The sequence below is a fragment of the Poecilia formosa genome, unplaced genomic scaffold, assembly GCF_000485575.1.
Source record: "Poecilia formosa unplaced genomic scaffold, Poecilia_formosa-5.1.2 Scaffold271, whole genome shotgun sequence".
Taxonomy (NCBI): domain Eukaryota; kingdom Metazoa; phylum Chordata; class Actinopteri; order Cyprinodontiformes; family Poeciliidae; genus Poecilia; species Poecilia formosa.
Window position 1 is genome coordinate 622,675 of NW_006800210.1, and position 27,033 is coordinate 649,707.

The 27,033-nt window shown below is 39.4% G+C and overlaps 2 protein-coding genes across 2 annotated transcripts in view; one reads left to right on the forward strand and one right to left on the reverse strand.

The window, feature by feature from the left end:
* The window catches only part of gmds (GDP-mannose 4,6-dehydratase), a 184,412-nt gene extending 164,842 nt beyond the window's left edge, over positions 1 to 19,570 (forward strand). The window contains exons 10-11 of the mRNA XM_007570971.2: positions 17,864 to 17,932; positions 18,967 to 19,570. Of these exons, the coding sequence (XP_007571033.1) occupies positions 17,864 to 17,932; positions 18,967 to 19,029 (132 nt within the window). The 3' untranslated portion in view covers positions 19,030 to 19,570. The remainder of the gene's footprint in view (positions 1 to 17,863; positions 17,933 to 18,966) is intronic.
* Positions 19,571 to 24,412: 4,842 nt separating this feature from the next.
* On the reverse strand, positions 24,413 to 26,583 carry foxc1b (forkhead box C1b). Its single transcript, XM_007570972.2, has one exon. It carries the CDS (start codon positions 26,212 to 26,214, stop codon positions 24,805 to 24,807), a length of 1,410 nt encoding a protein of 469 aa, XP_007571034.1. The 5' UTR covers positions 26,215 to 26,583; the 3' UTR covers positions 24,413 to 24,804.
* Between the last annotated feature and the right edge of the window lie 450 nt (positions 26,584 to 27,033).

A 27,033-nucleotide genomic window follows, 5' to 3' on the forward strand; every position in this document is an offset into this window, starting at 1 on the left:
TGCAGGGAACCGCTTTTAGTTAACACAGGTTCAGTTTAAAAAGATTAGGTTACAGAATAGGGAGCCCTGCTCTGTGATATTTGATTGATCTAATTTTCTGGAGCTGCGAGGTGAAACATATTGATATATTATTCCACCACGACAGTGTATTTTAAACTCTGAAATAGATTTTTTTTATTGAAGATCTTGATTTTTTTTTTTACTATATATTTGATGTAAATATTCAGAATTATCAAAATGCTGCAAACAAGATTATGCAAACAGTAAATTTTTGTCAAATTGGGTACTGTTTCCACTATATACTATAAATGTGAAAGATAGTTTTGTGAAAAAATCTGCATTGAATTTGTTGCACAATTTTAGCTCAAATCAAATAAGTAATTTTTTATCGTATTTTTATTTTTTTTAAAGTGCATTGAAACAGTTTACAAACACCTGCAAGCACAAGAAAATAGAGCTAATAGAGCATCACTTAAAAAAAATGCATGTAAAGAATACATGTGCAGAGAACACATACACATGTGTATCATGACTTGATTTCTTCCTCTGACACCGCGAGACCCCATGTGGTAGAAGATGCACACTGTCAGATTTAGCAAGTTCTGGATCAAAAACATTTTTAGTCTTCTTCCTGCGCGTTACTCGCCACTACTTGCATTCTTTCTTGGATTTTGGAGCATGCTCAGTGCGCTGGTTGGAGCAATCGTTTCCTTTGAGTGGCAGAAAGTTTGCTGTTTTCTTCTTCATCTTATCACCCCATCACCAGCCAACAGACAGGGGGAGCTGGGAGCTAGAGAGCAAGTAAAGGAGACACTTCACACTCTCTCTCTCAGGTTTGGCTCCTCTCCCTGTTTGGGCACGATGAGAACGGCTGATTATTGGGGCTGATAAGACGAGGAATGTTGCTTCTAGAGGAAACTCCACTGGATGAGATGTGGCTTACAGAGTACTGTTTCCCCGTCTCCACTTCTTGCCCTCCAACACCAGCATCACCGCTGGTCCCTCTCTTCCGGTCCCTCCTTCTAAGCCGGGTTTAGAAGGAGACAGAATGCAAATATCGTGGATCAAAACCTTCCCACATTTACTGGTTTTCACTTCATTTGTTTTACTTACTTTCAGTTTATATAGCAATATGGCAGCTGTTTAATTCCACTTCGCTCGTAAGAATAACCTGAAATGAGTGAAATCAAAGTGGTTAAAAAAAACTCTGAGAAAATCTGAACTCAAAGTGCAAATATCTCTATTACAATGCCTAGTTTTAAAGACAGAAAAATTGTAACCATGATTTATCATTTCTTATATTTAATGTATTATTCAACCTGTGAAATTCAACTTAATATCCAAAAATCTATGACGGGAGACATCTAGGCGATTTAAAGAATGCATAAAATGGTTGCAAAATACACATTTTTCATTCATTCCAAGCCTTTAGATGGAACAGTCTATGTAGCAAACAGGTGTTGATATGCTGATGCTGAAAACCAGTTCAGCTGTCATGGTGAGGTTTTCCTAAGGTTTGCTCATTTACACTCTTCAGATAAAGTCATAGTTTGTAGAAATGGAACAGATATAAGGACTGTACCTTTTTGAGAGAATACAGTATAGTGTGATGAAACCAAACGTTGATCTCTGAACCACACGTTCAGTTTGGCCAAAAGCAACACTTTGCATCACCCAAACAATCCACAAACTGGAGGAACTTTTATAAGGCAGAGTCTACAAATATTTCTAGGTCAGATGTGGTATGCAGATAGACTCCTACCAAAGAAGACTGAATATGGAAATTGAGTCAAAAGAATTGCTAACATAGTTTTAGATTAACAGAATCTTCACTTATACAACCAGCTTTAAGTTTTGCAACTTTATTTCTAGTTTCTGAGACTAGTCTTGATCAAAGTGTTATTTGCATAATATACTGCTCAAAAAAATAAAGGGAACATTTCACTTTAATTTTGTGTGTGACTCCAAATCCAGGCCTCCATTGGTTAATAGATTTGATTTCCATTGATTATGTTTGTGTGATTTTTGTTGTCGGCACATTCAACTTTGTACAGAACAAGTATTCAATGAGAATATGTCATTCATTCAGATCTAGGTTGTGTTATTTGAGTGTTCCCTTTATTTTTTTGAGCAGTGTACTTCAAATTACTCTTATCAGACAAAATCACTTCAGATAGTCACAGGTTTTAAATCTTAAACAACTAAACAAGGCTGTGATTCTACAAACAGATTGGCTTTGTGCAATTTGTTATTGTAAAGATGAAAATGCTTCGGTTCTTTGCACAAATGCTTGTGATATCAATTCATTTTTACTTTGTTTTGCCAGTAAAGACACTCAGAGTAGTTGGTTTGTGCTGTACAAACAGCTTGCAAAAAGAAACATAGCTGGGATGATGATGTGGTCTATTTGAAAAAAAAAAAACATTTTTGAATGGCAGCATCACCATTTCATCTGCATTCAAGAAAACCCTAAAACAACATTGTGTGGAAAACTCCAACACTGAAGCAACACTTTATTATTCTCTACTGCTAAAAGCAGAGAGAGGGGCAATCCTGCAGGCTGCAAGAGGAAGTAAGTGCAGGAACAAGCAAAAGTCGTTGACACTGAGGGTTTTGTTTTTTTTTGTTTTGTTTTTTGCACTCTAGATGCAGTTTCTATAATTTTCCAGGACATGCATGACATGCTGCTTACAAATAACTAATACAGATTTCCAACTGATTATTTTGTTACTGTCACCATGTCACAAATACAATGGGTCACCATTACATCGCGTGACAAACGGGACAATTTATAGAGACCAATTAACCAAAGAGTCATCTTTTTGGACTGTTGGAAGCAGTTTGGACTGTTCTCCCTCTTGCATAGGGAGAACATTCAAACTCTATGCAGAAAGACCACAGTCCAGAATTTAAACTTTGCTGCAACTGTTCCACCATGCAGCCTGCTTTTTCCAATAACAACAAAAAAAAACACATGAAACTAAAGGAAGGAAATTTAAGGACCATAAGAATATCAGTCACGATGCATTATTCCACTTAATAAACTTACTCATTTTGATGGCAAATTTTCCTAAAAGATATTGGCACAGTTTTATATATGACACACTTTAACAATATTTATCTGTATGAGGACAGTGTGCCTGGGTGTTAAAGCCTAGACAGATTCCCTTCGTGTTTTCACTAAGATTACACAACAATTAAGATAAGACATGACAGTTTCCTCTCTCCCTCTCTCTCTTTTCCTCTCTCTCTGTCTCTCTCTCTCTCTGCCGTTTTTGGTGTAATTGTAAAGAATGTTGTTTAAAACCTGTTTATAGAAGGAAAGCTAAGTTGGCCTTTGATGTCTTCTGAAATACGAAACACCCAGAGGCTTTGCAGAACGCCCACAACACACTCTCACACACATACCTTGGTGCACAAAAGCACTGCTTCAGACAAGCTTTATTATCCAATTCCACAAACAGACTAAACACACATTTCACTTTTCACTGGAAATTACTTAACTGCGCAGTTTCAGATTGACCTCAGTGGAAATGAACATTCACCTGAGACCCCTTGCCACTCTCTCTGCCCCCCCCCCCCTCCTGTGTGCCCGCTCCGTTTCCCTGCCTCGCTCCATCTCTCAGTCTGCAGCTTTCTGCTGACTCCAGGAATTATGATCCGTTTCCCGTCCGCGGGAATAATAGAATACGGGGGAGAATAGGGGGAGTCAGCAACAGCTCTGTGGAACAGTAGTGAGGAGTCCAGCTTCACTGTGGTTACATCTTGTGTGTGTGTGTGTGTGTGTGTGTGTGTGTGCGTGTGTGTGTGTGTGTGTCTGCAAAATGCATTCACATCCAGATGTGCAAACGTGCTGTGTTTTCCTTTTTCATTTCCATAAACTTCACACGGAGACAGAAACACATTTCGGCCTCTGCTAATGCTCATAAATCTTTGCCCTCCCTCTAGTTATCTTGACAGTAAACGCCTCGCGTACATAACCACGCGACAGGCGGCGGGATCTCTCTCCGCCAGAGCCTCTGGGCACTTAACACTATCGGCAGTCAGATCCAGCCACTCTAGTGTGTTTGGAGTGTGTGAGGAGTGTGTCCTCAGCCGCGTAAATATTTATCACACGGCTACCCCTGGAATTTTAATGAGCACTGATGGAGAGCAGTCAACACAGCCGAGCCAGAGGAGAGACAGACAGAGAGCGAGAGTTTGTGAGCCTGAGTTTTGGCTTCTTAACATCAAAGTTTGTCTGTACTGATTTCCTGTAGAGAATCAGGTCTGATGAAAATGTTGCACAATAATTGGTTCTTCTCATTTTCATTCTCTGTCCACCCTCGCATAGGGTTGTGTTGCAATCAAAAAGTGTTTGTTTTGTTCTTTTTTTTTTTGTTTTTTTTATTTTTTTCATGGAGAAGGGTTTTTATGCTGCGCACGAATAAAAACATTTTTGAAGACAAAATTATTTTAATGCCTGTTTTGCACATTCAGTGTGATCATTTCACACCACATCATATATATATATTTGTGTGTGTGTGTGTTGAAAAAAATTGCTAAAATCATCCAAAAAAATCTAAATTCAAAGAAAACTTATTAAAAGAACTTACATTATTTGTGGTTTGATTGTGTTTTTTCATTTGGTTTTTAGAAGATTATTGGTCCATAATTAAAGCTTACCAGAATCTATGGTCCACACATGGATATAATTCTTTTTATTTATTTATTTAAAAAAAAAAAAAAAAAAAGACGAAAAGTGTCAAAACAAGTTTGAAATATTATTGAGAGTAGTCTAGGTAGAACCTCACAACTTTGCTTCCTTTCACTTGAATGTTTTAATTATACAGCTTTTACACATTTTGTGTAAGTGTGGTCATGTGAGCGGGGCACGTACCCATCAGGGTGACAGGGCCACCCCTTAGAGGTCACTTAACACATTGTGCGGAGGCCAAGCTGCATGGGGAGCCAGGGAAGGAAACCTGAGCTGTAACTCTCACAGCTCTTTCTCACACAGACACGCAAACACACGCATAGAAAGAGACACACTGGACCTGACCCTTTGACTTGTAGCTGGGAGTGGCTAATAACTGTCTTGAATTCCCAAAGACCCGGCACCTCGCTATTCATTTACTACACTCGTGCTTTATTGCTTTGATGAAACGATAGACATGAACGCCCCGATTTGTGGTGCCAAAAGAGCCGGAAGTCAAATGGTCAGGTCGTATTTTAACCCCTCTGGAAATCCCGAAACATTTTAAATGGCAACTATGTTTAGATAAGATATTTAAACTTCAACATACATGTTGAATGGCTTCGTGGTGTGTAAATCGTTTAGGTTGGAATTAAATATGTAGCATGATGCAAGATAAACACTGTTGCCATGTGACTCATGCACTTTGTTTTGTTTAGCATCAACTTTATTAGAAGAAATATATTATCCTTTTTTTTCATTTATGTATTTGTCTTAACTTTTGGATGTTTGAAAACTTTACCTATTTGTTTAAAATTCAGTCAAACATTTGCATATATTGTCTTAGTGTTTGGTAGATTTCTTTTTTCAAACATTTCAGGTGTCCATCCACAAGCTTCTGACAATAGTTTGCTGGATTTTTGACCCATTCCTTCTATGTAAATTGGTGTAACTGAGTCATATTTGTCAGTACCTTTGCTTGTACGCACCTTTTTGGATTTGGCTACAAATGTTTCCATGCCAGTGAGGCCAGGCATTGAGATAGAAAATCTAGACAACTAAATTTACTATCAAAAATCCATTATTTTGTAATTGGTTTGGTGGTGCACATGGTCATTACTTCACTACTTTGTGAAGTACACCAGTCCCTCCTGCAGCAAAATATCAACACATGAAGCTGCTACCCGTCTTCTTGACAGTCAGAGTGGAGTTTCCATGTTTGCTTTCCTTCTTTCCCCTCTAAATGTAGCACAATCATTATGGTCAAACACTTCAAATTTGTCAACATTTTATGTTGCTTTTGAATTAATGACTTCTTCCTTGCTGAGTGATCTTTTGGCTTTTTCCTGTACGTGACGTGTTCCTCTGTGGATAGTAACAGCCTCTTCCTAGCATCTTCACAAGCTCTTTTGCATTTTTTCTGGTGCTGATATGAACATTTAGCACAAAAGCACATTCATTTTTGGGACACAGAACTGATTTTCTTCCACTAAGAGTAAAACAAAGTAGTTTAAACTCTATATTTAAAAAATAAATAAATAAAAAAGTTAATCAAACTCAATTCTAATCTTCTGAAATAAATTGAACTCAAACTCAAGCTGATTGATTGACCTTCACTAGTTGCATAATAATTAAGCAAAACTTAACTTAAAACTACAGCTTATCAAGATTAAGTAATTAAAAAAAAATAATAAATCACTTGTTAATAATTCAACATAACAGCCTCTGGGGTGTCACTACTCTCTTCCTGATAACTTGGTTTTTTTATTTTTGTTTCTTTGGGTTTTTTTGTTGTTTTTTGTTTGTTTGTTTGTTTCGTTTCAATGTCACACAAGGAATAATTGTGTTTGAGATCTTGCCCTAAGATAAAGTATGGCCATAGGTGAACCTAAAATAAAGCCATAAGTGACGCTGAGATGTTGCAGATTTACCTATCAGCAGTTTACAAAACCACAGCATCATCTGGATATAACAATTACTGTATGAAAACCTCTGGATTTAAAGACGGTTGGGTTTTTCTTGTATTTTAATATGGTGTATGTAAATACTTTATATCATCTGAATGTGTGTTTGTATTTTTATATATATTCAGCTTACATTAACACAAACGGATCACATGATTATCTAAAACGTTTGAACTGCCAGAGAAAGCAGCACCTTCGAGGAAATGAGGCGTGACTGTCGAAGGCAGGAGGCCTAACGTTCAGCATTCAAGATGGATATAGAAAAAAAATAAACAAAAATAATATGTATGAAGTAGAAACTTTCTTTCACGGTGTAGGAAAGATAAATTGTTTATCTGACTAAGATGAGAGACCACAAAATATCAATGAATGTAAACAGATAATAACAGAAACGAGAACTTCCTAAAATAACAAACACATTAAGCCTTATGGAAACATTGCTTTGCCAAGCTTCATAAGATAAAATGCTTTCTATGCACAGTGACATAAATTAGGTCAAAACAGAAATGTGTTCAAATAAAAACTATAGATTAAAATTAGGTCATCACACATGTGCTACTTTTTTTTTTTTTTTTGGCGCCCCTAACAGTTGAACTGTTGAAGCTGTTTTGTATACATGTTATTTTCTGAGTGCTTAGGACCTTTATTAATTCATGACTTCTTCTTTTACTGGGGTATAAACATAACAAGGCCCGTTCATCTTAACGAATCTTGACAACTGGGAAAGACGAGTGAACATGCCATTCAAGTAAGGCAGATATTCGTTGATCTTCATAACTCAGGAAATGGCTGCAAGAAAACTGCTTCTTACCTAAGCTTGTCCATGTCATTTAGAGCAGTAATTAAATGTTTACAACAATTGTGAATTAAAACAACAAGGCTGGGCCCAAGAATAGCTAAGCTGTGTGGGAGGTATGCCTGGATAAAGCATTGTTTGTCTGAGTTTAATTAAACTTTTTTATATACATATTTTAACTCAAATCTTTGTCTGGGAACAAAGTACCAAGGTGGGTCTGGTGTGAAACAGCAGAATAAATAGCTGTGATTCGTGCAGCTTTGTAACTTTAATCTGTGACATGTCGTACATGCATAAGGTTTTTACATAAGAATGTGTGTTTTTTTAAACACTATTTCCCCTGTTGAATAGATAAACTCAATTTCAGTATAAAATAATGTCATTACAATAAATTACATGTAATTTTGATTTATAAATTACATAGATTTGAACATGTTTAAAAAAAAAAAAGCAATTTTTACATTCAAAAAACCCAAGCCTAAACATTTGCTCTGGGTTAATTTTTGCTTCAAAATTTGATCTGAAGAGACATTGAAAAATACTACAGTTTTGTGTAAGAGTTGTGCAAAAACGAAGTCGGCTTATCTCCGAAGCTATTCAAGCCTAAAATACCATCTCAATGCAAAACATGTTGCGGCAACACAGACAGCCCCATCACTAAAGTCAGTGTCCACAGTCCACATTTCTAAATAAATACTATTTGTTGTCATGCTCACATGTCTATTCAACAATTTAGAAGCGAAATAAAATTTTTAATTGAAAATGTTGCTTATTTTGTTTGTATATTTTTTGATAAAAATGAGTTTACTTGCAATTAATAAATATAAACCCTGCTATTAAATCGATAAAAAAAAATTTATTGAGTCCCACCACTACTTTTTACACATATTTATCATTTGTGTCACAAACTGCAGACTTCCACAAATACCCACAACAGCAGCTCAGTAACACCACTATTAATATGTGAAAAGTATTAACATGTATGGCATTTTTGCGTATTAAACTTCATGTTTTTGTTGCGTTGCTTTCACATTTGTTTATAAAGACGTCTTAAATTAACAAGTCGTAACACTTGCAGATTTAATTGCAGTTTACACATTTTAGGAGACCTAAAGTAATGATTTCACTTGATCTTGATTAACTGCGATGGTACATGAAGCAGATTAGAAACGTATAAAAATTCAGAAATGTTATTTAAAACAAGTCTACTGCGCTTTAGCACATCAGTCTCTGGTTTCAGGTCTCCCTCTCCCTCAGTCCTCACTTCCTTCCAGCTGAAACTGAGGGCCTTTTGTGCCGTAAAGGAAGCGATAAGTTGAGCCGATGCAGGCGGAGGTGTGTTGGAAGTTGACCAGTGACAGATTTGTGACTGTATGTTCAAACAGCCACAAAACGATGAGGTCCTCTCTGATGGCTGGGAGTGTGTCCCCGCCTACACACAGGTATTGGCTAACACACCTGTTGGCAGAAGAAAAACTCTGACTCCCATGTTTTTGCTGACGTGAGGTACCATCTAATTTTCTATTCCTCTTTGTTACGCCTTTACCTCTTTGTTTGTGCCGGAGATTTTTTTTTATTTTTTTAATTTTTTTTACGTTGCGGTTATGAAAATCGCAGGATCGGGGTTGACGTCTTCCATCCGTATCAAGGCAAGGTCAAAGATGGGAACATGTGGGCCTGCTTCGAACATCTGTGTCTGCAGAGGGGACACGCAGTGACCGTGGGCTTCAGACTCTCACAGTGTTCTTTATCTGATTCCCTTTGAAGTCTGTGTATTTCCAGCCTCGTGTCCACTACTGTACAAATACCAGAGACATCACTGGACTTCCAAAACCACATCTTTCAGTCTCCCAGCATGGAGCCCTCAGAGAGAGGCAGAAGAAAGGGTCGCTTTCTGCAGAATCTTTGATCTGTCTCCATAAGCGGGAAGACTTGCAGTAAGAAGGAAAAATAACTGCAGTTCATGGACGTTTTCCCACCTATCAGGATGTGCAATTGTAATTACGGTAGTGTGTGTGTGCATGCGTGTGTGTGTGTGTGTGTGTGTGTTCACACATGTGACATGTTTGTGTGTGTGTGCCCCGATACGTTCTGAGGTCAGCCCCTGTGAGCTCTGATTTATTGAAAGGCCTTGCAGTGATACCAGAATTCCTTTGCGTTAAATGCCTGCTCTAAGGGCCTTTTTACTGCTTCTGTGCTTTATGGACCATGATCGCTCTCCATTTGTCTCTCACCTCCACATTTCTGTGGATTTTTTATGGCTTCTTCTCTTTATTGGAATTGATCTTATCAGGGAACCTTGAAGCAAAGAGATATGGGAAATGGGTAAGATGCGTATTTGCAGCTTGAGATGAAAAAGATTTGCTTTTATTGAGTATAAAAATTGGTTTTATTTTTTTGGGTGTGCGGAATTTGTGCTTCTTTTAAACACCAAGTCTCATTTTTTTCCCCCCAAATTTTTTAGAAAACTCTACAAATCCTGGCAATTTTTTTTTTTGATCTCTCATATTTAAGGACAATTTAGCAAGAATGTGTTTGGACTGTGGGATGAAGCCAGGTAGAGAAAACCCAATCATGCACCGGAGAAACTCAATGCAGAATGTTAATGCTGATGTTTTTAAAACAAAACGCATATTTTTGTCCAACTCTCTACCTGATAGTCATGAACACTCACTCTTTAGCCTAATTTTAGTCTTACATAAGGATTATTTGTAGGTTTGTTGACATTTAATCTTTTAAAATGAGAAAAATGCTCCCACATTAGTCCCCCCCCTGCACACTCCGTACTGCGGCCCCTTTTCATTTAACTGCTCATTTTCAGCTTTTGTCCTCCAGCTTTCGCTACCATCACTTCTCCATATTTTCAGTTGCTGGCAGCTTTAAACAGGATGCACCTAAACGTTGGGTTTGGTTCCAAATGGGATCCATATGAAGATTATATTGTGCCCGCATCTGTTAGTGGTTCATGTTGAATTATTCGCTACATGCTCTGTTTGAGGAGGGTTCAGTCGGCCGCAGAATGCTCTCGTTAGCAGCTCAGAGTCGGCTTTTCTTTCACCTTGCGACTCTCCGTAGGCAGGTTTGCGTCGAAGAGACTGTCTGTCACCTGTAGAAATCCTGCCTGACAAACACCAGATGCAGGATTAACTTCCTGGATGCTGAACTGTGTGGTTGTGTGCTAAGCAGCCAGACTTAGAGGACAGGAGTCTGATTTCAACAGATGCTAAGCTCAGATGGAGAATTCAGTGGTTTGTCAGTGCAGCTGACAGGAATGAGGACTATAAAACAGGATACAGCTGCTGCTGCTTCTGTTGTTCTTTCTTATGTAACTCATGTTTTTTTTATTTGTTTTTCTCTTTTAATTTTACCTGTAACTTATAAGCATGAAAAACAAACACCTGAAAAACTGAAAGCTCCCTTTTTGTTACTTTTTTCTTAAAAATCAAACAAGCAGTTAGAGGTAATTACTTTGACTTTGGGTTTCTGCAACAAGCTTGCATGCGTACCTAATTGCAAAGAAATTAAATAGATTTTGCAATGTGAAATACAAAATAAATGGGTTTACTGGGCGGACTCTGAACACAACCTTCTGTGGGGCAACAATGGCAATTGTGGTAGAAGTTTGTCGTCTAACCAGTGGGTTGCAATCAAACCCCACCTCTGTCTCGGTCGTGTCCACTTCACCCACCCTGCCTGCTGCTGGTGGTGGTCAGAGCACCCGGTGGCGCCTGGCCATGGCAGCCTCGTTTCTGTCCATCTGCCCCAGGGCAGCTGTGTCCACTAGAGCATGCTTAGGAACCTTTTAAAAGTAATTCATCAGATTTTTTTTGTTTTTTACAAACCCCATGAAAGCTTATACTGAAAACCTTGTTACATGGAAATGTTATAATTGATTAAATTCCATTTTAATCATTTTCCCTCTGTCCTCATTGCCTTTGTGTGGCACACAAATAGCTGGTAGTCTTTCTAGATACACATTGAAACTTCAAAATCACTTGTTTTCAAGGAAAAGAGCTAATGAGCAGGCCAATAGGAGCCCCAGCTGGAAAAAAGCCAATCAGACATGTAATGTTTCTGACTGTTTCACAGAAAATCAAGTGAAAAATAAATCAGTGCAGCCTTGTTACATCTTTTGTTCTGGATTGAATGGATTCTTCTCACCTTGAAGCTGAAGATACATTTTCAAGAAGCATATGTAATTAATAGATTATGATGGTGTTTAGCTCAAATGGGACTATAGTAAATAAGTCAAAGGCATTTTTCCAGTGCCTTTAATTCCATCATATAACTGTGCACCTGACTTGATAATTAAATACAGACTTTTTGGAGCTGATTTAATTTCTGAATGAATAAAATCCTAGTTTCTAAAGAAGCTTGAGAAAAGTGAAGATTATCATCCCTTTTACTTCAAATGTCCAATGAACCTGAAGGAACCTTTATAGTATTGGAGAAATGTTGGGAAGTAGCGGCAGCTTTTCGATTTCAGCCTTTGATTGTGCATATCTTGATAATTTTTTCATGCATGAAAATAGATTAGTTCAAATTATAGCCTAAAGCTTTAGATAAAACTGATTCTTACTACAGATCTCAGATTCAGACGTCCTTGGTGAAATATACAATGCTACAATCTCCAAATTCCATGAACACCCCACATATGACCTTTTGAATGCCTTTGTTCATTATCTGTGATCATAAACATGAAAAAAAGGAAAAGTCACAGTATTAAAATAGTGCCTTGGTTTGGCTGTTCTTCAATCGTAAAAATGTCTCCCTTGTCACCAGAGAAATCATACACACTGGCTGGCAGTAAATAAGGTTCTGCCATGATTTGGGTCAAACATAGTTTAGCTTATTTCACCAACATTCATGACAGCGGCCAACATGGCGCTGCAGTGCTGCTCTATGTTTCCAGCACCCCTCTCAATTTCCTCAGTTAGTTTTGTGGTTAGGTCATTTTGAGTTGGATCATATGGTAGGATTAGGGCCTACCATGCAGTTGTCCTGCTCTGTTCATTGTGCGATGCAGCAAAAAGCAAAACTGAATGGATTCCAGTTCCAGTTGAGGTTGTGTAAACTTCATAGAATTAATCTAGAGGTTTCAGTTTTAGTCATAACACAAATTAAACAGACTATTTTTTTGCCCTCAACATAAGTTTAATAAATACTTTTTGATACTTTTGGGAGATATCTGATTGTCAAATCTGGGTCTTGAAAGAACTGCTGATAAAATAGTTTCCAAGCAGTCTGACATTGTTTTAAAGTGGTTTTGTTCTCAGTGTTTTCTGCAGGAATTTGGATACATTTTTCACTTATTTGACAATAGAGCCATTGCATAATGATATCACAAACTTATGCTAACTCTGTGTCCTTTTGGCTTCCATCATTACAGCGTCTCAAAGTTTACTTTTAAGTTTAGAGTAATACATTTACATGGAATGTCTTTCTGTGACAGACTTCTAAAAATATTTCAGAATATATTCTGTTTGTTATATATGATAAAATAACATAGTTTCATGGTTTAGTTTAGCAACATTCACTAATGACTCAGAATTTGGAACTGGGATTAAAACAGCTCTAATTAAAACAGCTCTAATCTGTAGCGAGATAACCTCAGAAGACCTTCAGACAATAAACTCAATTTATTTATTGAGCACATTTAAAAAATTTCAAGAAAGTCAGGCTGCTTGGAAGTAAATACCGTAGACAGTTAGTCACAATCTGCAATCAAGATATGTTCAAGTACCTGAGCCACAATAAACTCTGTTTCTATCCAGCAAATTGCTTTTTTTGTTGTTCTACATTTTAATAGCAGTGGGACTCGATTAACATTTTTAACCAATTTAACTGCAGGATCCATCCATGTAACTTCTTTGAAAAAAAATATTTGTTTAGAAATGTGGATGCTGACATTACCATTGGAGACGTGTGTGTTTGCTGCTGTTACGTTGTAGCTGACGTTTTGCATTGTGATGAGCCAATTCCTTTTTCCACAAGCTCCACACAACAATCGTCTTTTCCGGCGTCCCATCAGATTTATTTTTGAAGCAAAAATTACATGTAAAAATTGCTTTCAAATATGTATTTGTTAAAATCTAAGTAAAAAACGCAGTAGAGTCCCAACCCTGCTTAATACAGATGCTAAAAAACAAGAACTTGCCTTTTTCTATCAGCAAACAGTCGCAGTCCGTGTGACTTACGCGATGCCAAATAAATGCGAACAGCAGGTGTGTCTGCAGCGTCTCACCAGCGTTCGTGACGAGACCGTGCCAAGCTGCAAAATGTTCTCCATTACAAATCCTAATCAATATAATTATGAAGCAAGTGGATTATTTAATGTAATTATGGAGTAAGTCACCCAATTATAATTGCATTCAGGTCCATGATAAATTATGTCTCATTGCTGTAGGTAATTAGTCTGAAAATGTTTCCAGTTATGGCTTCAGAGCCAGAAATAAAAAAGCTTGTGAGTAATGTACAGAGCTGCTCACATGAGAAAGAGCTATTTGTCCTGCTGTGTTACAGACTGAGCAGGAAAAAAGGCCTTTCGTGTACTGAGCTGTGTTTAGACCGGGTGCAGTTAAAAATAAAAATAAAAAAATAAAACAAAAAAAAGGCAGCTCACCCGGAACTGAACCAGGTTTTCAGCTTGGGCCGGATAATCTTAAACCAAAGTGCGTCAGAGTCAGAATCGGCCTGTACTTGTTCCCGCTGTGTGTGTTTAGTGTTCTTGCCTTTGTGTGTAATCAGAAGAGTGTGATTAAGCGCCGTGGAGCCTCTCCGAGATGTGGGTCCCTGCTCTCTTAAAGGCTGAGCTATGCCAGCGCTGCCGTGTGCGTTCCTCTGTAATAAGATCACCCAGAAAAGACGTTTTTAAGAGGTCCAGAGCCAGATAACAACGCTGCTCTCTTTTCACACGTTATGCTCTTTACACAAGACCTTTTTTCTGAGTTAGCGCGAAGCACGCGGTAAAAACGGTTTGAAGCCGCCGCAGTAAGCTTTGAGCTTTACACTCTCAAGTTGATCCTGTTTAAACAAGACACTAACTTCACGCATAAGTCTAAGAAAGACATTAGGTTCACTGAACTCCTCCGAATCCTGAATTGGTCTTTTCAGTCATAATGGATGGTTTATCAAGGTCCAACGTATTCTGGGAAAATTAGAGGTTGATTAACAAGAAAAATCTCAAATTTTCCGTTTTTGGTTGCACTTTTATGATGTTGGTTGAAGGACGCAACTCAAAGCTTATTTACATATTTACACTGAATTACAGAATTACTTCTCCTGAATCTCAGCCCTGACCTCTGTTAAAGGATATGGCATCCCATTTATTACTTTTTATTTTTTCACTGTAGTAGTCCAGCTAAGAGAAATTGCCTTGTAAGCCCCCAAAACAGAGACTTCTCATGCCCACTTGAGGAAACAAAGAGATGTTATCTCTGTGTGTGTGTGAGAGTGTGTGTGTAGATGTAAATATGCCGGTTCTCAGTTAACACAGTTGAATGGCACAAGAAGTTCTTTTAAAAGTGCTCCAACATATGACTTTTCAGTGTTGTCAATCATTATAAAATAGCAAAGATCAAATATTCCCTTATTTAAAATTTGTTGCATGCCTACAACTATTGGAATATGTAGTTTATTGCATGTCTGTATAAAATATGTTGTAGCATGAACAAAAATGGAAAATAAACTGTATTTTGATTGCTTCCGATGTTAACATAGTGAAACATTACCATACATATCGTTGTGACATTTGTTCAAAAAATATAATTCCATTCAAATAGATTTTTTTTATTTTTTTTATTTTGCAGTAAAATGGATTTGGCTTTGCTCTTTCTTAACATGCATGTGTGCCGGAGGATTGAGAACTGCTTGCACAATACAAGATGAGCATATTAGGCCACGTAAATGAGTGTGAACCGATCATGCTTCTCAAAGGAGCGTCCCGTTCCTCTGAAAAATTTTAACCTCCCTGAATTAAGAGGGAGTGTAGAGCTGTGGCCCTAGGGATAACTCCAGCAAGTGGGATTCAGCTTTGATTTCATCAAAGTGCTGAACAATGTATGAAGCATAAAAGCAGTCATGTCTGAATCAGAAATAAAAGGAGGACTCTGCAGAGTGTGGTGGAAGGAAGAGGTAAGAGTTGGCTGGCGTGTCTCTGCCCTTTGTTCAGGAGGGATGTAAGCGTTGTCAGACTCTCCTCGTTCTGCTCCATGAAGTTTTTGAACTGCTGGGTGCCTCATCCTCACAAACCAACCCACCTGACTGCTGAGCAGCTTCCTGCTTCAAGCAGTTTAAATTCTCAACTTCTGTCAAGACTTTTTTGCTCTTATTTTACAGGATATTTGACCTTTTTTAATTATCTTTTCTACTAATTTTCCAAATGACTCAATATGTTGTCATGCAACATGATGTTTTGTTTTTCTATATGAGCTTTAAGAGATGTATTGTAAATTATGAAATATGTAAATAAGTCATCAGGGCTAGCGAAGTGAGATGTAAGAAATTAAGCAGAACCAGAGCTGAAAGTCAGTGAAGATATTTAACGGATAACTACGGAGAACTAATTTCCAAATGTAGATAGCACTGAGAAGAGATTTGATCTTGCAAAAAAATATCTCAAGCTTATGTAATATGCAGACTTTTGTCTTCTGGCTGCAGCTTGATGGTGCAAAAGTTTGAATGAATTAATATGCTGCCAAACTATCAGTGCTCTTAAAAAAAGAAAAAATGAAAATATTTGACTTGGAAAAAAGTACTTCTCACTCTTTTAAATCCAGAATATCTTTCCAACATTAAGGTGCGTCGCGTCCCCAAATCCTTTTTAAGGATCATTTGTTCATTCATCCACACATTAACCATGTGTTTCTCATCTAAGTGGCCTTGGATCAGCGTTTGTCCTCCTTCGGTCTAAATCTTTACATGAGATGTGCACAAGACATTGAACATTCTGGGTCTTGTTTTATGAACCCCAAACTCTTCCTGCAAAGGTTTTCTTTGTGAAATGTATATTTATTTATTTATTTATTTATTTATTTATTTATTTAGTAATTACAAATAATGTTTTTTAAGATCAAAGAGACTGAAATATTACATAAAGAAACTAAAGACTGAAAAACATCCACATAAACATCAGACATTCTGTTATTGTTCGCGATAGACTTTTAAGTTTTAATAGGCTTGGCCCCCTCTTATCTTCATGATCTATTGAAACTACGCTCTGTGTCCACGACTTTGAGATCAAATAATCAGTTGCTGTTAAATGTCCCTCGAACTCGACTTAAGAGCAAAAGAGATCGGGTTTTGTTGCTCCTGTTCACTAGAATAAGTTTCCTTTTCAGATTAAATCTGCCCAAAATCTGAGTTATTTTAAATCACTTCTTAAAACTTTTTTTTTTTTTTATTTGTTGGCATTCAGTTGAGGTCTGATTCTGTAACTTTTTTTTTAGTTGTGATGTTATTTTATTTACATCATTTTTATACGTTTTTATGTCTTTGTACAGAACTTTGGTGCCGTTTCAACCTGTTTTAAAAAGTGCTATATCAACACATTTGACGTTGACATTAGAGTCAAATTTGACTTTATATATATATATTTACAATTTTTCTAAATTAATATTTCTTTAAAATGTGACCCAAGTATTATAATATAACTAATTGGATATCCAAGAAGTTTTATCTTTTCTGACTTTGCTTGAGAATTAGATAACAGTAACAGAAATAAAGAGCCTTGTTCTTGTCAAGCAACTGTAAGCCATCAACGTTTCTGACACTCATATAAATGAGTGAGGAGTGACGGATGAAAAAAGGGAGAGTTTGAAGAGGGAGTCAGCGAAAAGTGGGGAGCTTTAAAAACAACGTACAGGAGAACGTTTTTGTTTTTTTTCCTCCGTGCTCTTTTTCTGACTCTTTGGTGGTCTGAAGGAAGGCCTAACTGGATGTTGAACCCAGAGCAAAACACAACAGGGGGGGAAATGAGTTAGGGGTTCAAGGAGGGGGTGAGTGGGGGGTCCCGAGCTGGGGGTTACACCACCAGAGTCCCACAATTCATCATGCTTTGGCACCGACGAGGGCCGTCTGGACAGATCCGAGGTGGGGAGCCGGGAGGGGGGGGATTGATGGCCAGCGAGACTTTGTGACCTGCTTTTCCCCCCACGAGAGGAGATAGTGTGTGTCTGTGTTAACGTGTGTATGAATATGGAAGGAAAACATGAAAAAAAAAAAAAAAATGGCGAAACAAATCATTACCCTCCAACTTATTTGTCCCGTTGGAAGTTTTGAAGCTGAATTGAGAGCGTCTTCATGTCAGCAGGATTCCCCTGCCTGCTCCCAGCCATCAGATCAGACATGACACATGATTTGTTTTTCTTTCCCCCTCTTTCTCTTTCCCTTCCTTTCTCCTCTTCCCTTACTCTCCTTCCTTTCTCTCAGGACTTCCTGCAAGGCGACAGCACCAAGGCGTATCAGAAGCTGGGCTGGAAACCACAGGTTACTTTTGAGGTGCGTCGTAATCATTTGCTTCACACAAATGCAATACTTGATGAAAAACACAATTATAGATATCAAAAAAAAAAAAAGAAAAAGTTTAATAAATGTAATGTTTGTGGACAGAAAATAAAAACATATTTCACTACCAAATTCAGAACAGATTTTACCTGGCAGTTAGATTTTGTTTGAGTTGTTGAGAATTCAATAAACGTATAAAATATATTTATACCGAATCCACAGATTATGGAGTGCATTTGGTATACTCAAAAAGGCTCTTATTGCCTTTTTAGGCAATAAGAGCCCTAAAAAGGATTAGCAAAAAATTTTATTTTAATCCCAATAGCATAAATGTTAGTTGTAGCTAATCTAATAAAATGGTACTAGTATCTGAGAAAAAGAAAAAAATATTCTGTAACTGAATGTTTTTATTCACCTGGCATCCAAAATGTGCAAAATTGTATAAGAAAGTATAAATACAGTAAAATAGTTTTCATCTATTTCATTCTCAGCTAAATTCCCTTTTATAGGCAAAAAGCACAATATTTAATAATGTTATTGTTTCTTTTCATAAAAAAACTTGCAAATTTCATCTCACTCTAACATAAGTTTGGTTTTGCTAATTTAAAGAGGCAATTTTGTTCAAAGGAGCAGTAAAAACATATAATTGTTTTCAGCTGATCCCAAGTTCTGCTCACGAACAAAAAATTATTACGTGAGAATAAATTTGTATCAGCTAAAATAACACTAAAGACAGTTTTTTTTTTTTTTCTCTCTCTCTCTCTCTTCTGTCTTGTCAACTTTTATAAAACGTTCTGAGGACTCGGTGAGCATTTCTCAGCTCCTGCTCTTTTTTAAGCATACCTGCTGCTACACGTTGTTAAACTAAACGATCCTCCTCACTGCTTGTCACAGAGAGTTGGGATCCTCGTTCGTTTCAGGCCCCGGAATCAAACCCGCTCCAGTCAAACAAATACAAATATTTCTTAAGAGATTTGTTTCCATTTGACTCATTAACCATTTCCTGTGAAAATCTGATGTCTCTGCAGGAGCTGGTGAAGGAGATGCTGGAATCTGACATCGAGCTCATGAGGAAAAACCCAAATGCCTGAAAGCAGATCAGCTCATGCAGACAGGATGGAGATGTTTTAGCACTCCATGGTTCTACGCTGAATCAAACAGCCGCAGAGCCATTTGTTTTTTGTTTTTTTTATCTCTTCTTCTCTAAATGAAGTTATTGTTGTTCTTTTGTTTTCTAATCAAGAGCCAGTTGTTGCCTTTCTGTCTTTTTGGTACTGTGTCGGGTTGATATATTAGATTGTTTTGTTTATTTACATTCAAACACTGAATCATGCAAGGTTTTATGGTAAAGGCAAATTTTAAGATTCTATTTATGTGTCTGTTCCTTTTGTGGTGTCGTTAATTTAAAGGTTTGATTTGATCCCTTTTTTAAAATATGACCAAAAAAATATAAGAACGAATCAAGTCAGATATTACTTTTGACTCATATGTTAATGAGATTTTTGCTTCAGTGGGGGGCCATTCTTTTAACATGTTTTTTTGTTTGGTTTTTTTTTGTTTGTTTTGTTTTGTTTTTTACTTACTGATGACGAAGGGCTATGAGGGGGATAATAAAATATATGGGAAATTATGTGCATTTGTCTTTTTCTATCATTTTTGTTTACTGTGGAAATATAAGAAATAAAACTGCATTTATTTATTTCTCGTCTTCCGGTTCTGCAAACACGTCCTTTATGTCACCTCTGCTTCCTCTGATCTTCCAGGTTTTCTTTTTTCCCTGCGCTCTTATTTGGAAGAAAGCGCGTCTCTCTCGGTTTGCCAGAGTTCCGCTCTCAGGCGGCTCTCTGTCCTCTCCTGTAAAGCCCCTGGTCCTGATGCTATCAGATGGGATTGTGGCATATTTGCACGAATTCTGAATTGACGAAGTTGTAGATAGATTCCACAAACGTACGCCCGACCTCTTAAAATATATCTTTCCATATGAGTTGGAGTTATCGGTAATAAATGTGATATTTCTTGCGTCTTTTTGTAACATTAAGGACTAGAAGAACCTTTCTACTGACCAATAATAGGGAAGCTATTTGCGAGGTTTTTTATTTATATATGTAAAAAAAAAAATTATGAAAGTGACTCCAGGAGCTAAATTTAGAAAATATTTAATTTCAAAGTTCAAAATGCGCTGCTTTTCACTTTGTTTTTATGCTATTTTGCTTCTTTTTTTTTTCTTCTTTTAATCCCTGAATAAATTTCCCTGCAGGCCATATTTAGTAAAGCAATTAATTGAAAATAAGTGGCTTTCAAAAATACTAAATTGCTTCGAGGCGAAATGCGGCGAATAATTTAGAAAATCTGCCTCTTTTGTGGATTAAACGCTGTTTCTTTTCTCCACACTGCTGCCTACAGTTCAGCAGGAGGAAGGTTTGGCATTCAGTCGAGCCCTGAAGGCGTCAGAGAGCGGCTCTGAGCAGAAAGGGGACCACCTCACAAACCCCCTCTGTCTGTTTGCGGGACAACACCTTCAGCACGTCTCAAGTTCTCCCTGTGATCGTCCAGGACGTCGCTGCGTCTGTGCGAAGCCCGAATAGGAAACAGATGTGGCCCTGGCGTTGTTTTGGGCCCCTGTAACCTCAGCGCGCGCGCACAAACACACACACACGCATACAGCTAGTGGCCTCACACAGGTGCACCATGTATCCCTCAACAACAATTAAAGCAAAGTCCTGTGATCAGGTCTACTGTTGGCGCACAAAGAAACGGCAGCTGACTGAGCTTTGGAGCTGGAGGAGGAACGAATGAAAGCGTCCAGACAGCTGAATAAAAGTTTTAGAAGATTAAAGGAATTTAATTTCTTCGGAGTTTTCGAAGATGGAAGACTTTAAAGAAAAGTCAAAGCGGTAAAACTGCGTGTAAATAGATTTCCCCCCCTTCCTTCCAAACATCAGCTTTCAGGTACACATGCGCAGACTGAACTTTTGTTTGCTTCTAGTGCTGTACTGATAGATAAGCTACGCAGCGATTATCTGCAATAGGCTGTAATTTTATTTTCACTTGCAATGCTCTATAGAGTTATTTATTATTATTATTATTATTATTATTATTATTATTATTATTGTACAATGTGTGAAATGCACTATTACACGCGCGTGATAAATGAAGTGTTTAATTAATGCACCAAGCTCAAATTAATTTACCCCAAATTCAGGTAAAGCTGAATTAAATCCATTTTAAATCTCCTCTAAATGGCCGAACGCGACGCTTGGCTAAAAAAGAGACGTAAAACAAAAACAGCAGAGTTTAATCCGACACACATTGAACCTTTTAGAAGCATTAAGCTGGTCCGATATATGAAGCAGGTCGAGGTTTGCTCTCAGTGGGACTCCTTAGCAGTGTCAAGAAGTCCAGCTGAATAAACTTTATTTTTGTGACAGTCCTGCTGAATTAAATGCAGAAAGGGGCGATGTGCTGCTGCTGCTGCTTTTGCTGCTTATTTGCCTCTGCTTCCCAGAGACCCAGACGGCTGCTTTCAGAACACACCTGAGTCTTCAAGCAGCCACGCAATTACGCGTTTAAAATCGACCGCATAAATGTTATTACATGCGGTCGATGTGTTTCTAAAGTGAGACATTAGCAGGATTTGGGGTCTGATTTAATGGCTTTACAAATATTTTCCCAATTTTTTTTTTTATTTTGTTTCTGATCTAAATTTGGACATTAAACGCGCAGAAATTGCATCAATAATTAGGTTAATAGCTTTTAATGTTTTTATTGCAGTAAACAAAAAAAGTTGTGCTGTGGGGGGCAAAATAAAAATTATAGTCGGTCCAATCAAGAAAAAAAAAAACACTTCCCCGAAAAGTAACTTTTATTTCTGCAGCTTTACTTCCTGATAGATCCCACCTAAAATCTGCAAGAACTTAAATAAATGTGTTATTTGGTTTCTGTGCAGAGAACCTTTGTGTAATTGTGGTTTTGCGCGTTGATCCTTAAACTCAGCTCTGAATTCGACGACACGCAATTGAAGCCACTGAAACACACCTATGCACGCCTGATGCCTTGAAGTAAGTGGTCCATTTTTTTTTCCTTCTTTCCTTTTTTTTTTTTTTTTTATAAGTAACACCTCCAAACTCATCACGGCTCGTTAATGTCTTAATAAATCCTTCTGGATGTAACGTTGCGCGTTTGGAAAGCGGTTTGGCAGCAGAAAGGTTCCCTGCTCCTCTGGAAGTCTTCAGGGGTTTTTCTGCGCTGCAGGCCTGCAAAGCCGCATCGACAACAACCCGAGTCCAGAGAAGGTGCTTTAAGATAAGGCAGTGACAGGCTTCTCACCGTCCTTTCCTAAAGTGCATTGTTGACATCCTCTCCACTGACCTCCATCACCCCCCCTGTCTTGTCCTCAGGATGAAAAACGATTCGCCCGGAGTGCCTGGGTTTCCCTTCCTGCCTCAGGAGAGCCGCATCAATCACAAGGACGTTTGTTTGGGAGCGAGAAAAATACGTTTTTCGGCATCATTAGAGCACCTTTATACACACAATAAGCGTTGTATTGGGGAGTTAGGAGAGGGGAAAAAAAATGCATGTTACATTTGAGCCCGTTACCACCCCCTCTCTTTGTGGAAAGTGCCGCGGTGAAGCCAAACAACGCGCTGTTTGCGTTACAGCTCCGGTGATCCTGACTCATCCTGCTGTGGCCTTAGGGGAAAGATTGTGCGCTGGAAATTACTCTCATTTATTGTTTTACAGCAGAGTCACAACCACACAGGCCTCAAACCGACTGTCAGCTTTCACTGCAGCTTATTCAGCCGAGCAAACACACACACAATTACCTTCTAACACATAACACGCACTCTCGTTGAAATCCCAGTCATCCCTGCCTGTGCCTGCAGGCTGCAGAGTGGCTGTAAATACATTAAACAAATAAACGATTTAATCTGGAAATTACCATTATTACTGTTATTGGCCAGAATATAATGTGTGTATTAATAAATCCCATCATGGGTCAACGTCAGTAGCATCTAAGATTATTTTTGACGTAATTTCTGTGATGATAATTGGTCTCATTATTATTGTTATTATTAATAGCAGTTGTATAATTGGCCTGCATCTAAGGTGACGTCGTTAGATTTTTGTAAAATTATTATTTTCACTGCTATTATTTTTAGCAATTGTTTGCAACATATGACTATTTTTAACGAAAGTATTTTTGGATAACGTCACCAATTGCATTAATAATAATTAATGCTGTTGATGCTATTTTATGCCGGTTTATAATGTGTCCCCTTGTAAGTCATTTTAAAATGATTAGTTATAATAATGTTCTGTCTGGACACTGAAATAGAAATAGATACTCCCAATGGGATTTTTCTTTCCTTCTGGTGAACTAAAGGTTTTAAAAATCAATTTAAAGACGCTCGAAATACATGTATTATTACTAGTAGTATTAGTATTACTTTTGCTATCTCTGATTCTTTCTTTGAAGCTATGCTTTTCAGCTGGGGATGCCGGTGGGGGGTAATTAAGGAAGTAGTAAAAAAAACAAAAAAGAAAAAAGAAAATAAACATCTGACAGCTGCCATATTCCAATCGGCCACCGCTGCCTGCTGCTGTCTGAATGCAGAGCAGACTGGCCTGTATCTCGTCCCTGCGGCCAGATATCTCATCCATCAGCGCGCACTCATCATGCGTCAGCAGGGACCTTTAGGGTCTAGACCTGCAGCAAAAAAGAGAGAGAGAGAGAGAAATCTCTCCACCCGAAGACGTCCAAAACAAATGCAGCTGCAACTGTATTTTTGTTCTTCTTCATCTGCATCCAAACGCTCCCATCGTTATGAAACAGAAGCCAGACAGAAGCCTGATGTGCGCTTTGTGACTTGACTGATTTGTTTTGCTGACAAGGCCTCTGACTGAGCTCAGACCGCACTGATGCCACACGTGAGTTTGTTTACCTCCGGTGTTTACGCTCACACACTGAAAATGCACGGCCTACAGGTGAGGCCAATGGCGGGGTGGGGGAAAAGAGGACAAGGCGGCTGCAGAGTTCACCTCCTGTTGGGGTGAACAGGAGGTGATTGTAGCTGTGGGTAATGTACAGGATTGATTGGAGCGAGAACGGTTTTGGAGAAAATTCTCTTTTAGTGTAAAAACAGCTACGTAAGCCCCGTACTCATCAAAGTTTAAAGAAGATTCACTAAGTAGTATTTACATACCATGTGAAACATCGCCTCTATTAACACGCTCGCTGCCCATGCTGTAAAAAGAACTATTTACATTTTAAATGTATCTAGTAATTATTTTTGCTTTTAGCGATTTACAAACACGTTTTACTGTTTGGTCTAGTTTGTATTTTTTTTTGTTTTACTTTGAATGTGTTTTACGGCCTTTTTCTACAGCATAATGCTAATAAATCACTCCAATTAAATTCAAATATTCGGCACTTTATTAAACAAAACAACTTGCAATGCCTTCAGAATTTTTTTTAAACAAATTACAGAATGAATAAAATAGGCCAGTACAGGCTACAGAGTCTTTCCCCGTAAATTTCTATACAACAACAGGGACAGATTTAAAGGCAGCAAGAAAACTGGAAAAGAGTTTGGTCCTCACCATCCAACCACCTGCTTTTCCTCCAAAATAAATTACTATATTAGGCTATAATTTACAGTCTATTCATAAAGGTGGTAGGAGCAATTCTCAAAGTGAGAGGGAAAGAAACTTACGTGCGGTGGTGTTACACAGCTCACGACAAAAGAAAGGAAAATCTCAGAATCTCTCATGTCCACTCGGAGAGTAAAAGTACAGCCAAAAAAAGAGAGAAAAATATAGAGCAAATATATACTCGAGTTATTAATTTAAAGGGGACGTTTTGGCTTTCAGAACTTGCTGCAGTCATAAACAAACGCTCCTGAGGTGCGGTAGAGTGACTGGCCGGACGGGAAGGCCATCTGACAGCTGTTATTCCCGCTCACCGGGGAGCCGTTCAGCCCGATCCGCTGGGACTCGAACATCTCCCGCACAGCGTGGAAGTTCTGCTGCTGCGCCGGGTAGGCCGGACTCAGGTGGCTCAGGTCTCCGTACCAGGACGCGAGCCGGCCCTGGTGCCCGTGGTGGCCCTCCTGGCCCGCCTGGCCGAGGGGGGACGCGGTGGTCGTAGTGATGCAATAGTCGGGCAGAGCCTCCTCCACCGTGGTGGAAGTTGCCAGGGGCCCGCCGGACGAGCGGTCCCCGGCGTACAGGCTCATGGCCTGCATGTTGCAGTGATAGGTGGCGTTGGAGCTGGAGGAGATGGTGCTCTGGTTGCAGGTGGCGGAGCTGTATGCGGGGGTCTGGTTGGGGGAGTAGTTGAGCGACAGTGACGGGGTGATACCTGTCCGAGAGGAGGCGATGAGAGGCGGAGAGAGCTCGGCCTGCGGGGAGCCCCGCAATGAGGTGATGATGTTGTCCACGCTGAAGCCCTGCGCCGGGGCCTGGCCGTGGCTGTGGTGGTGGTGCTCGGCTGCCTCCATGCTCAGAGACCGGGTGGAGGGGACGCTGTGCGGGCTGCCAGTTGACATGCTGCTGCTGCTGCTGTCCGGGCTTTCAATTTTAGGCACCGCGCCCAGGTTGGGTGACGCGGCCTGCGGAGGCGATGACGTTCCGTTCTCAGTCTTAATGTCCTGGATGCGCACCGGCTGAGCGCCCTGCACCGGCGCGTCCTGCTCCCGACCTGCGGGCCGCGCAGAGGGATCCTTCCCCTGCCTGTCCCGCTCATCCTTCTCCCTCTGGACGTCCTTCTTTTTGAACCTCCTGCGGCGCCGCAGGAAGCTTCCGTTCTCAAACATATTGTAGGAGTCCGGGTCCAGGGTCCAGTAGCTGCCCTTCCCGGGCTTCTTGTCGTCCCGGGGCACTTTGACAAAGCACTCGTTGAGGGACAGGTTGTGCCGGATGCTGTTCTGCCAGCCCTGCTTGTTGTCCCGATAGAAGGGGAACCGCTCCATGATGAACTGATAAATCCCGTTCAGGGTGATCTTCTTCTCCGGGGAGTTCTGGATCGCCATGGTGATGAGGGCGATGTAGCTGTAAGGAGGCTTTACCATGTCCTTCGGCTGGTGCTGCGGGGTGTACGGTCCGTACGCGCGAGCCATGCCGGCCTGGTACTGCTCGTGGGCGGCATGTGAGTACATGCTCATGGGCGCGGGCATCCCGGTGTACCCGCTGCCGGGTCTGTAGTAGTTCTGGTCACTGCTGATGTAGGGAACGACTCCCAGAGAGTTGGGACTGGAGACGGAGTAGCGCGCCTGCATCCTGCCTCTCCAAAACTCTTCCCCGCGGAACGTGTCACAACTTCAGCCTCTAGGCTGCTCTCTTTCGGTTTTCTGTCCTTCCTATTTCTCTTTTTCTATTTTTTTTGTATGTAAGTCCTTCAAGCCGCAGCTCGCCACGGTGACGCGGGCAGAGCTCACGCTGCAGCACGGAGCATTTGGGAAACTAAGAAAGCTGGAGGAGCATGAGTCTGACACAGGGAGGAACTTTTTCCTTTTTTTTCTTTACGCCTTACATTTTTCCTTCCCTTTTGGCTCCTCCAGCTGCTCCACCCCGAATCCAGTGTGCTCCATCATCCAATGGGGGACGAAATGAACCTGTGGAAAAGAGCACAGCGATAAAAGTTTCTACCCCCACCTCCTTTCTCCTCCTTCTCCTCCTCCTCTTCCCCCTCCTTCTTCTCCCTGCTTCCCTCTTCTGTCAGCTAAGAAATGAAGTTATTAAAATGTTTTGAGGGTGTGCCCAGAGTGCTGAAAATGTAACTTAATTACCTAAATCTGGATTTATCTTAGAATGAAAACTATAAAGTTACTAAAATGTATATATTTTGGAGAAAGAAAAAAAAAGAAGAAATCGTAGTTGAAGTATAGGCTAGTTGTGGCTTGACCGCTCTAAACAAATTGCAGTTTCATTCTATCCATCATTCCGATGTCAGATCTGTGCGAAAAAGGTAAAGGGGGAAGTTATTCGTCATACCTCTCTTCCTTTAAACGATAGTAGAATCATCTCCTTTAATTAAATCTAACAATTAGAATTCATGCGTTATAGATTAGGAATGCAAAGTAAGCTCAGACCAATGA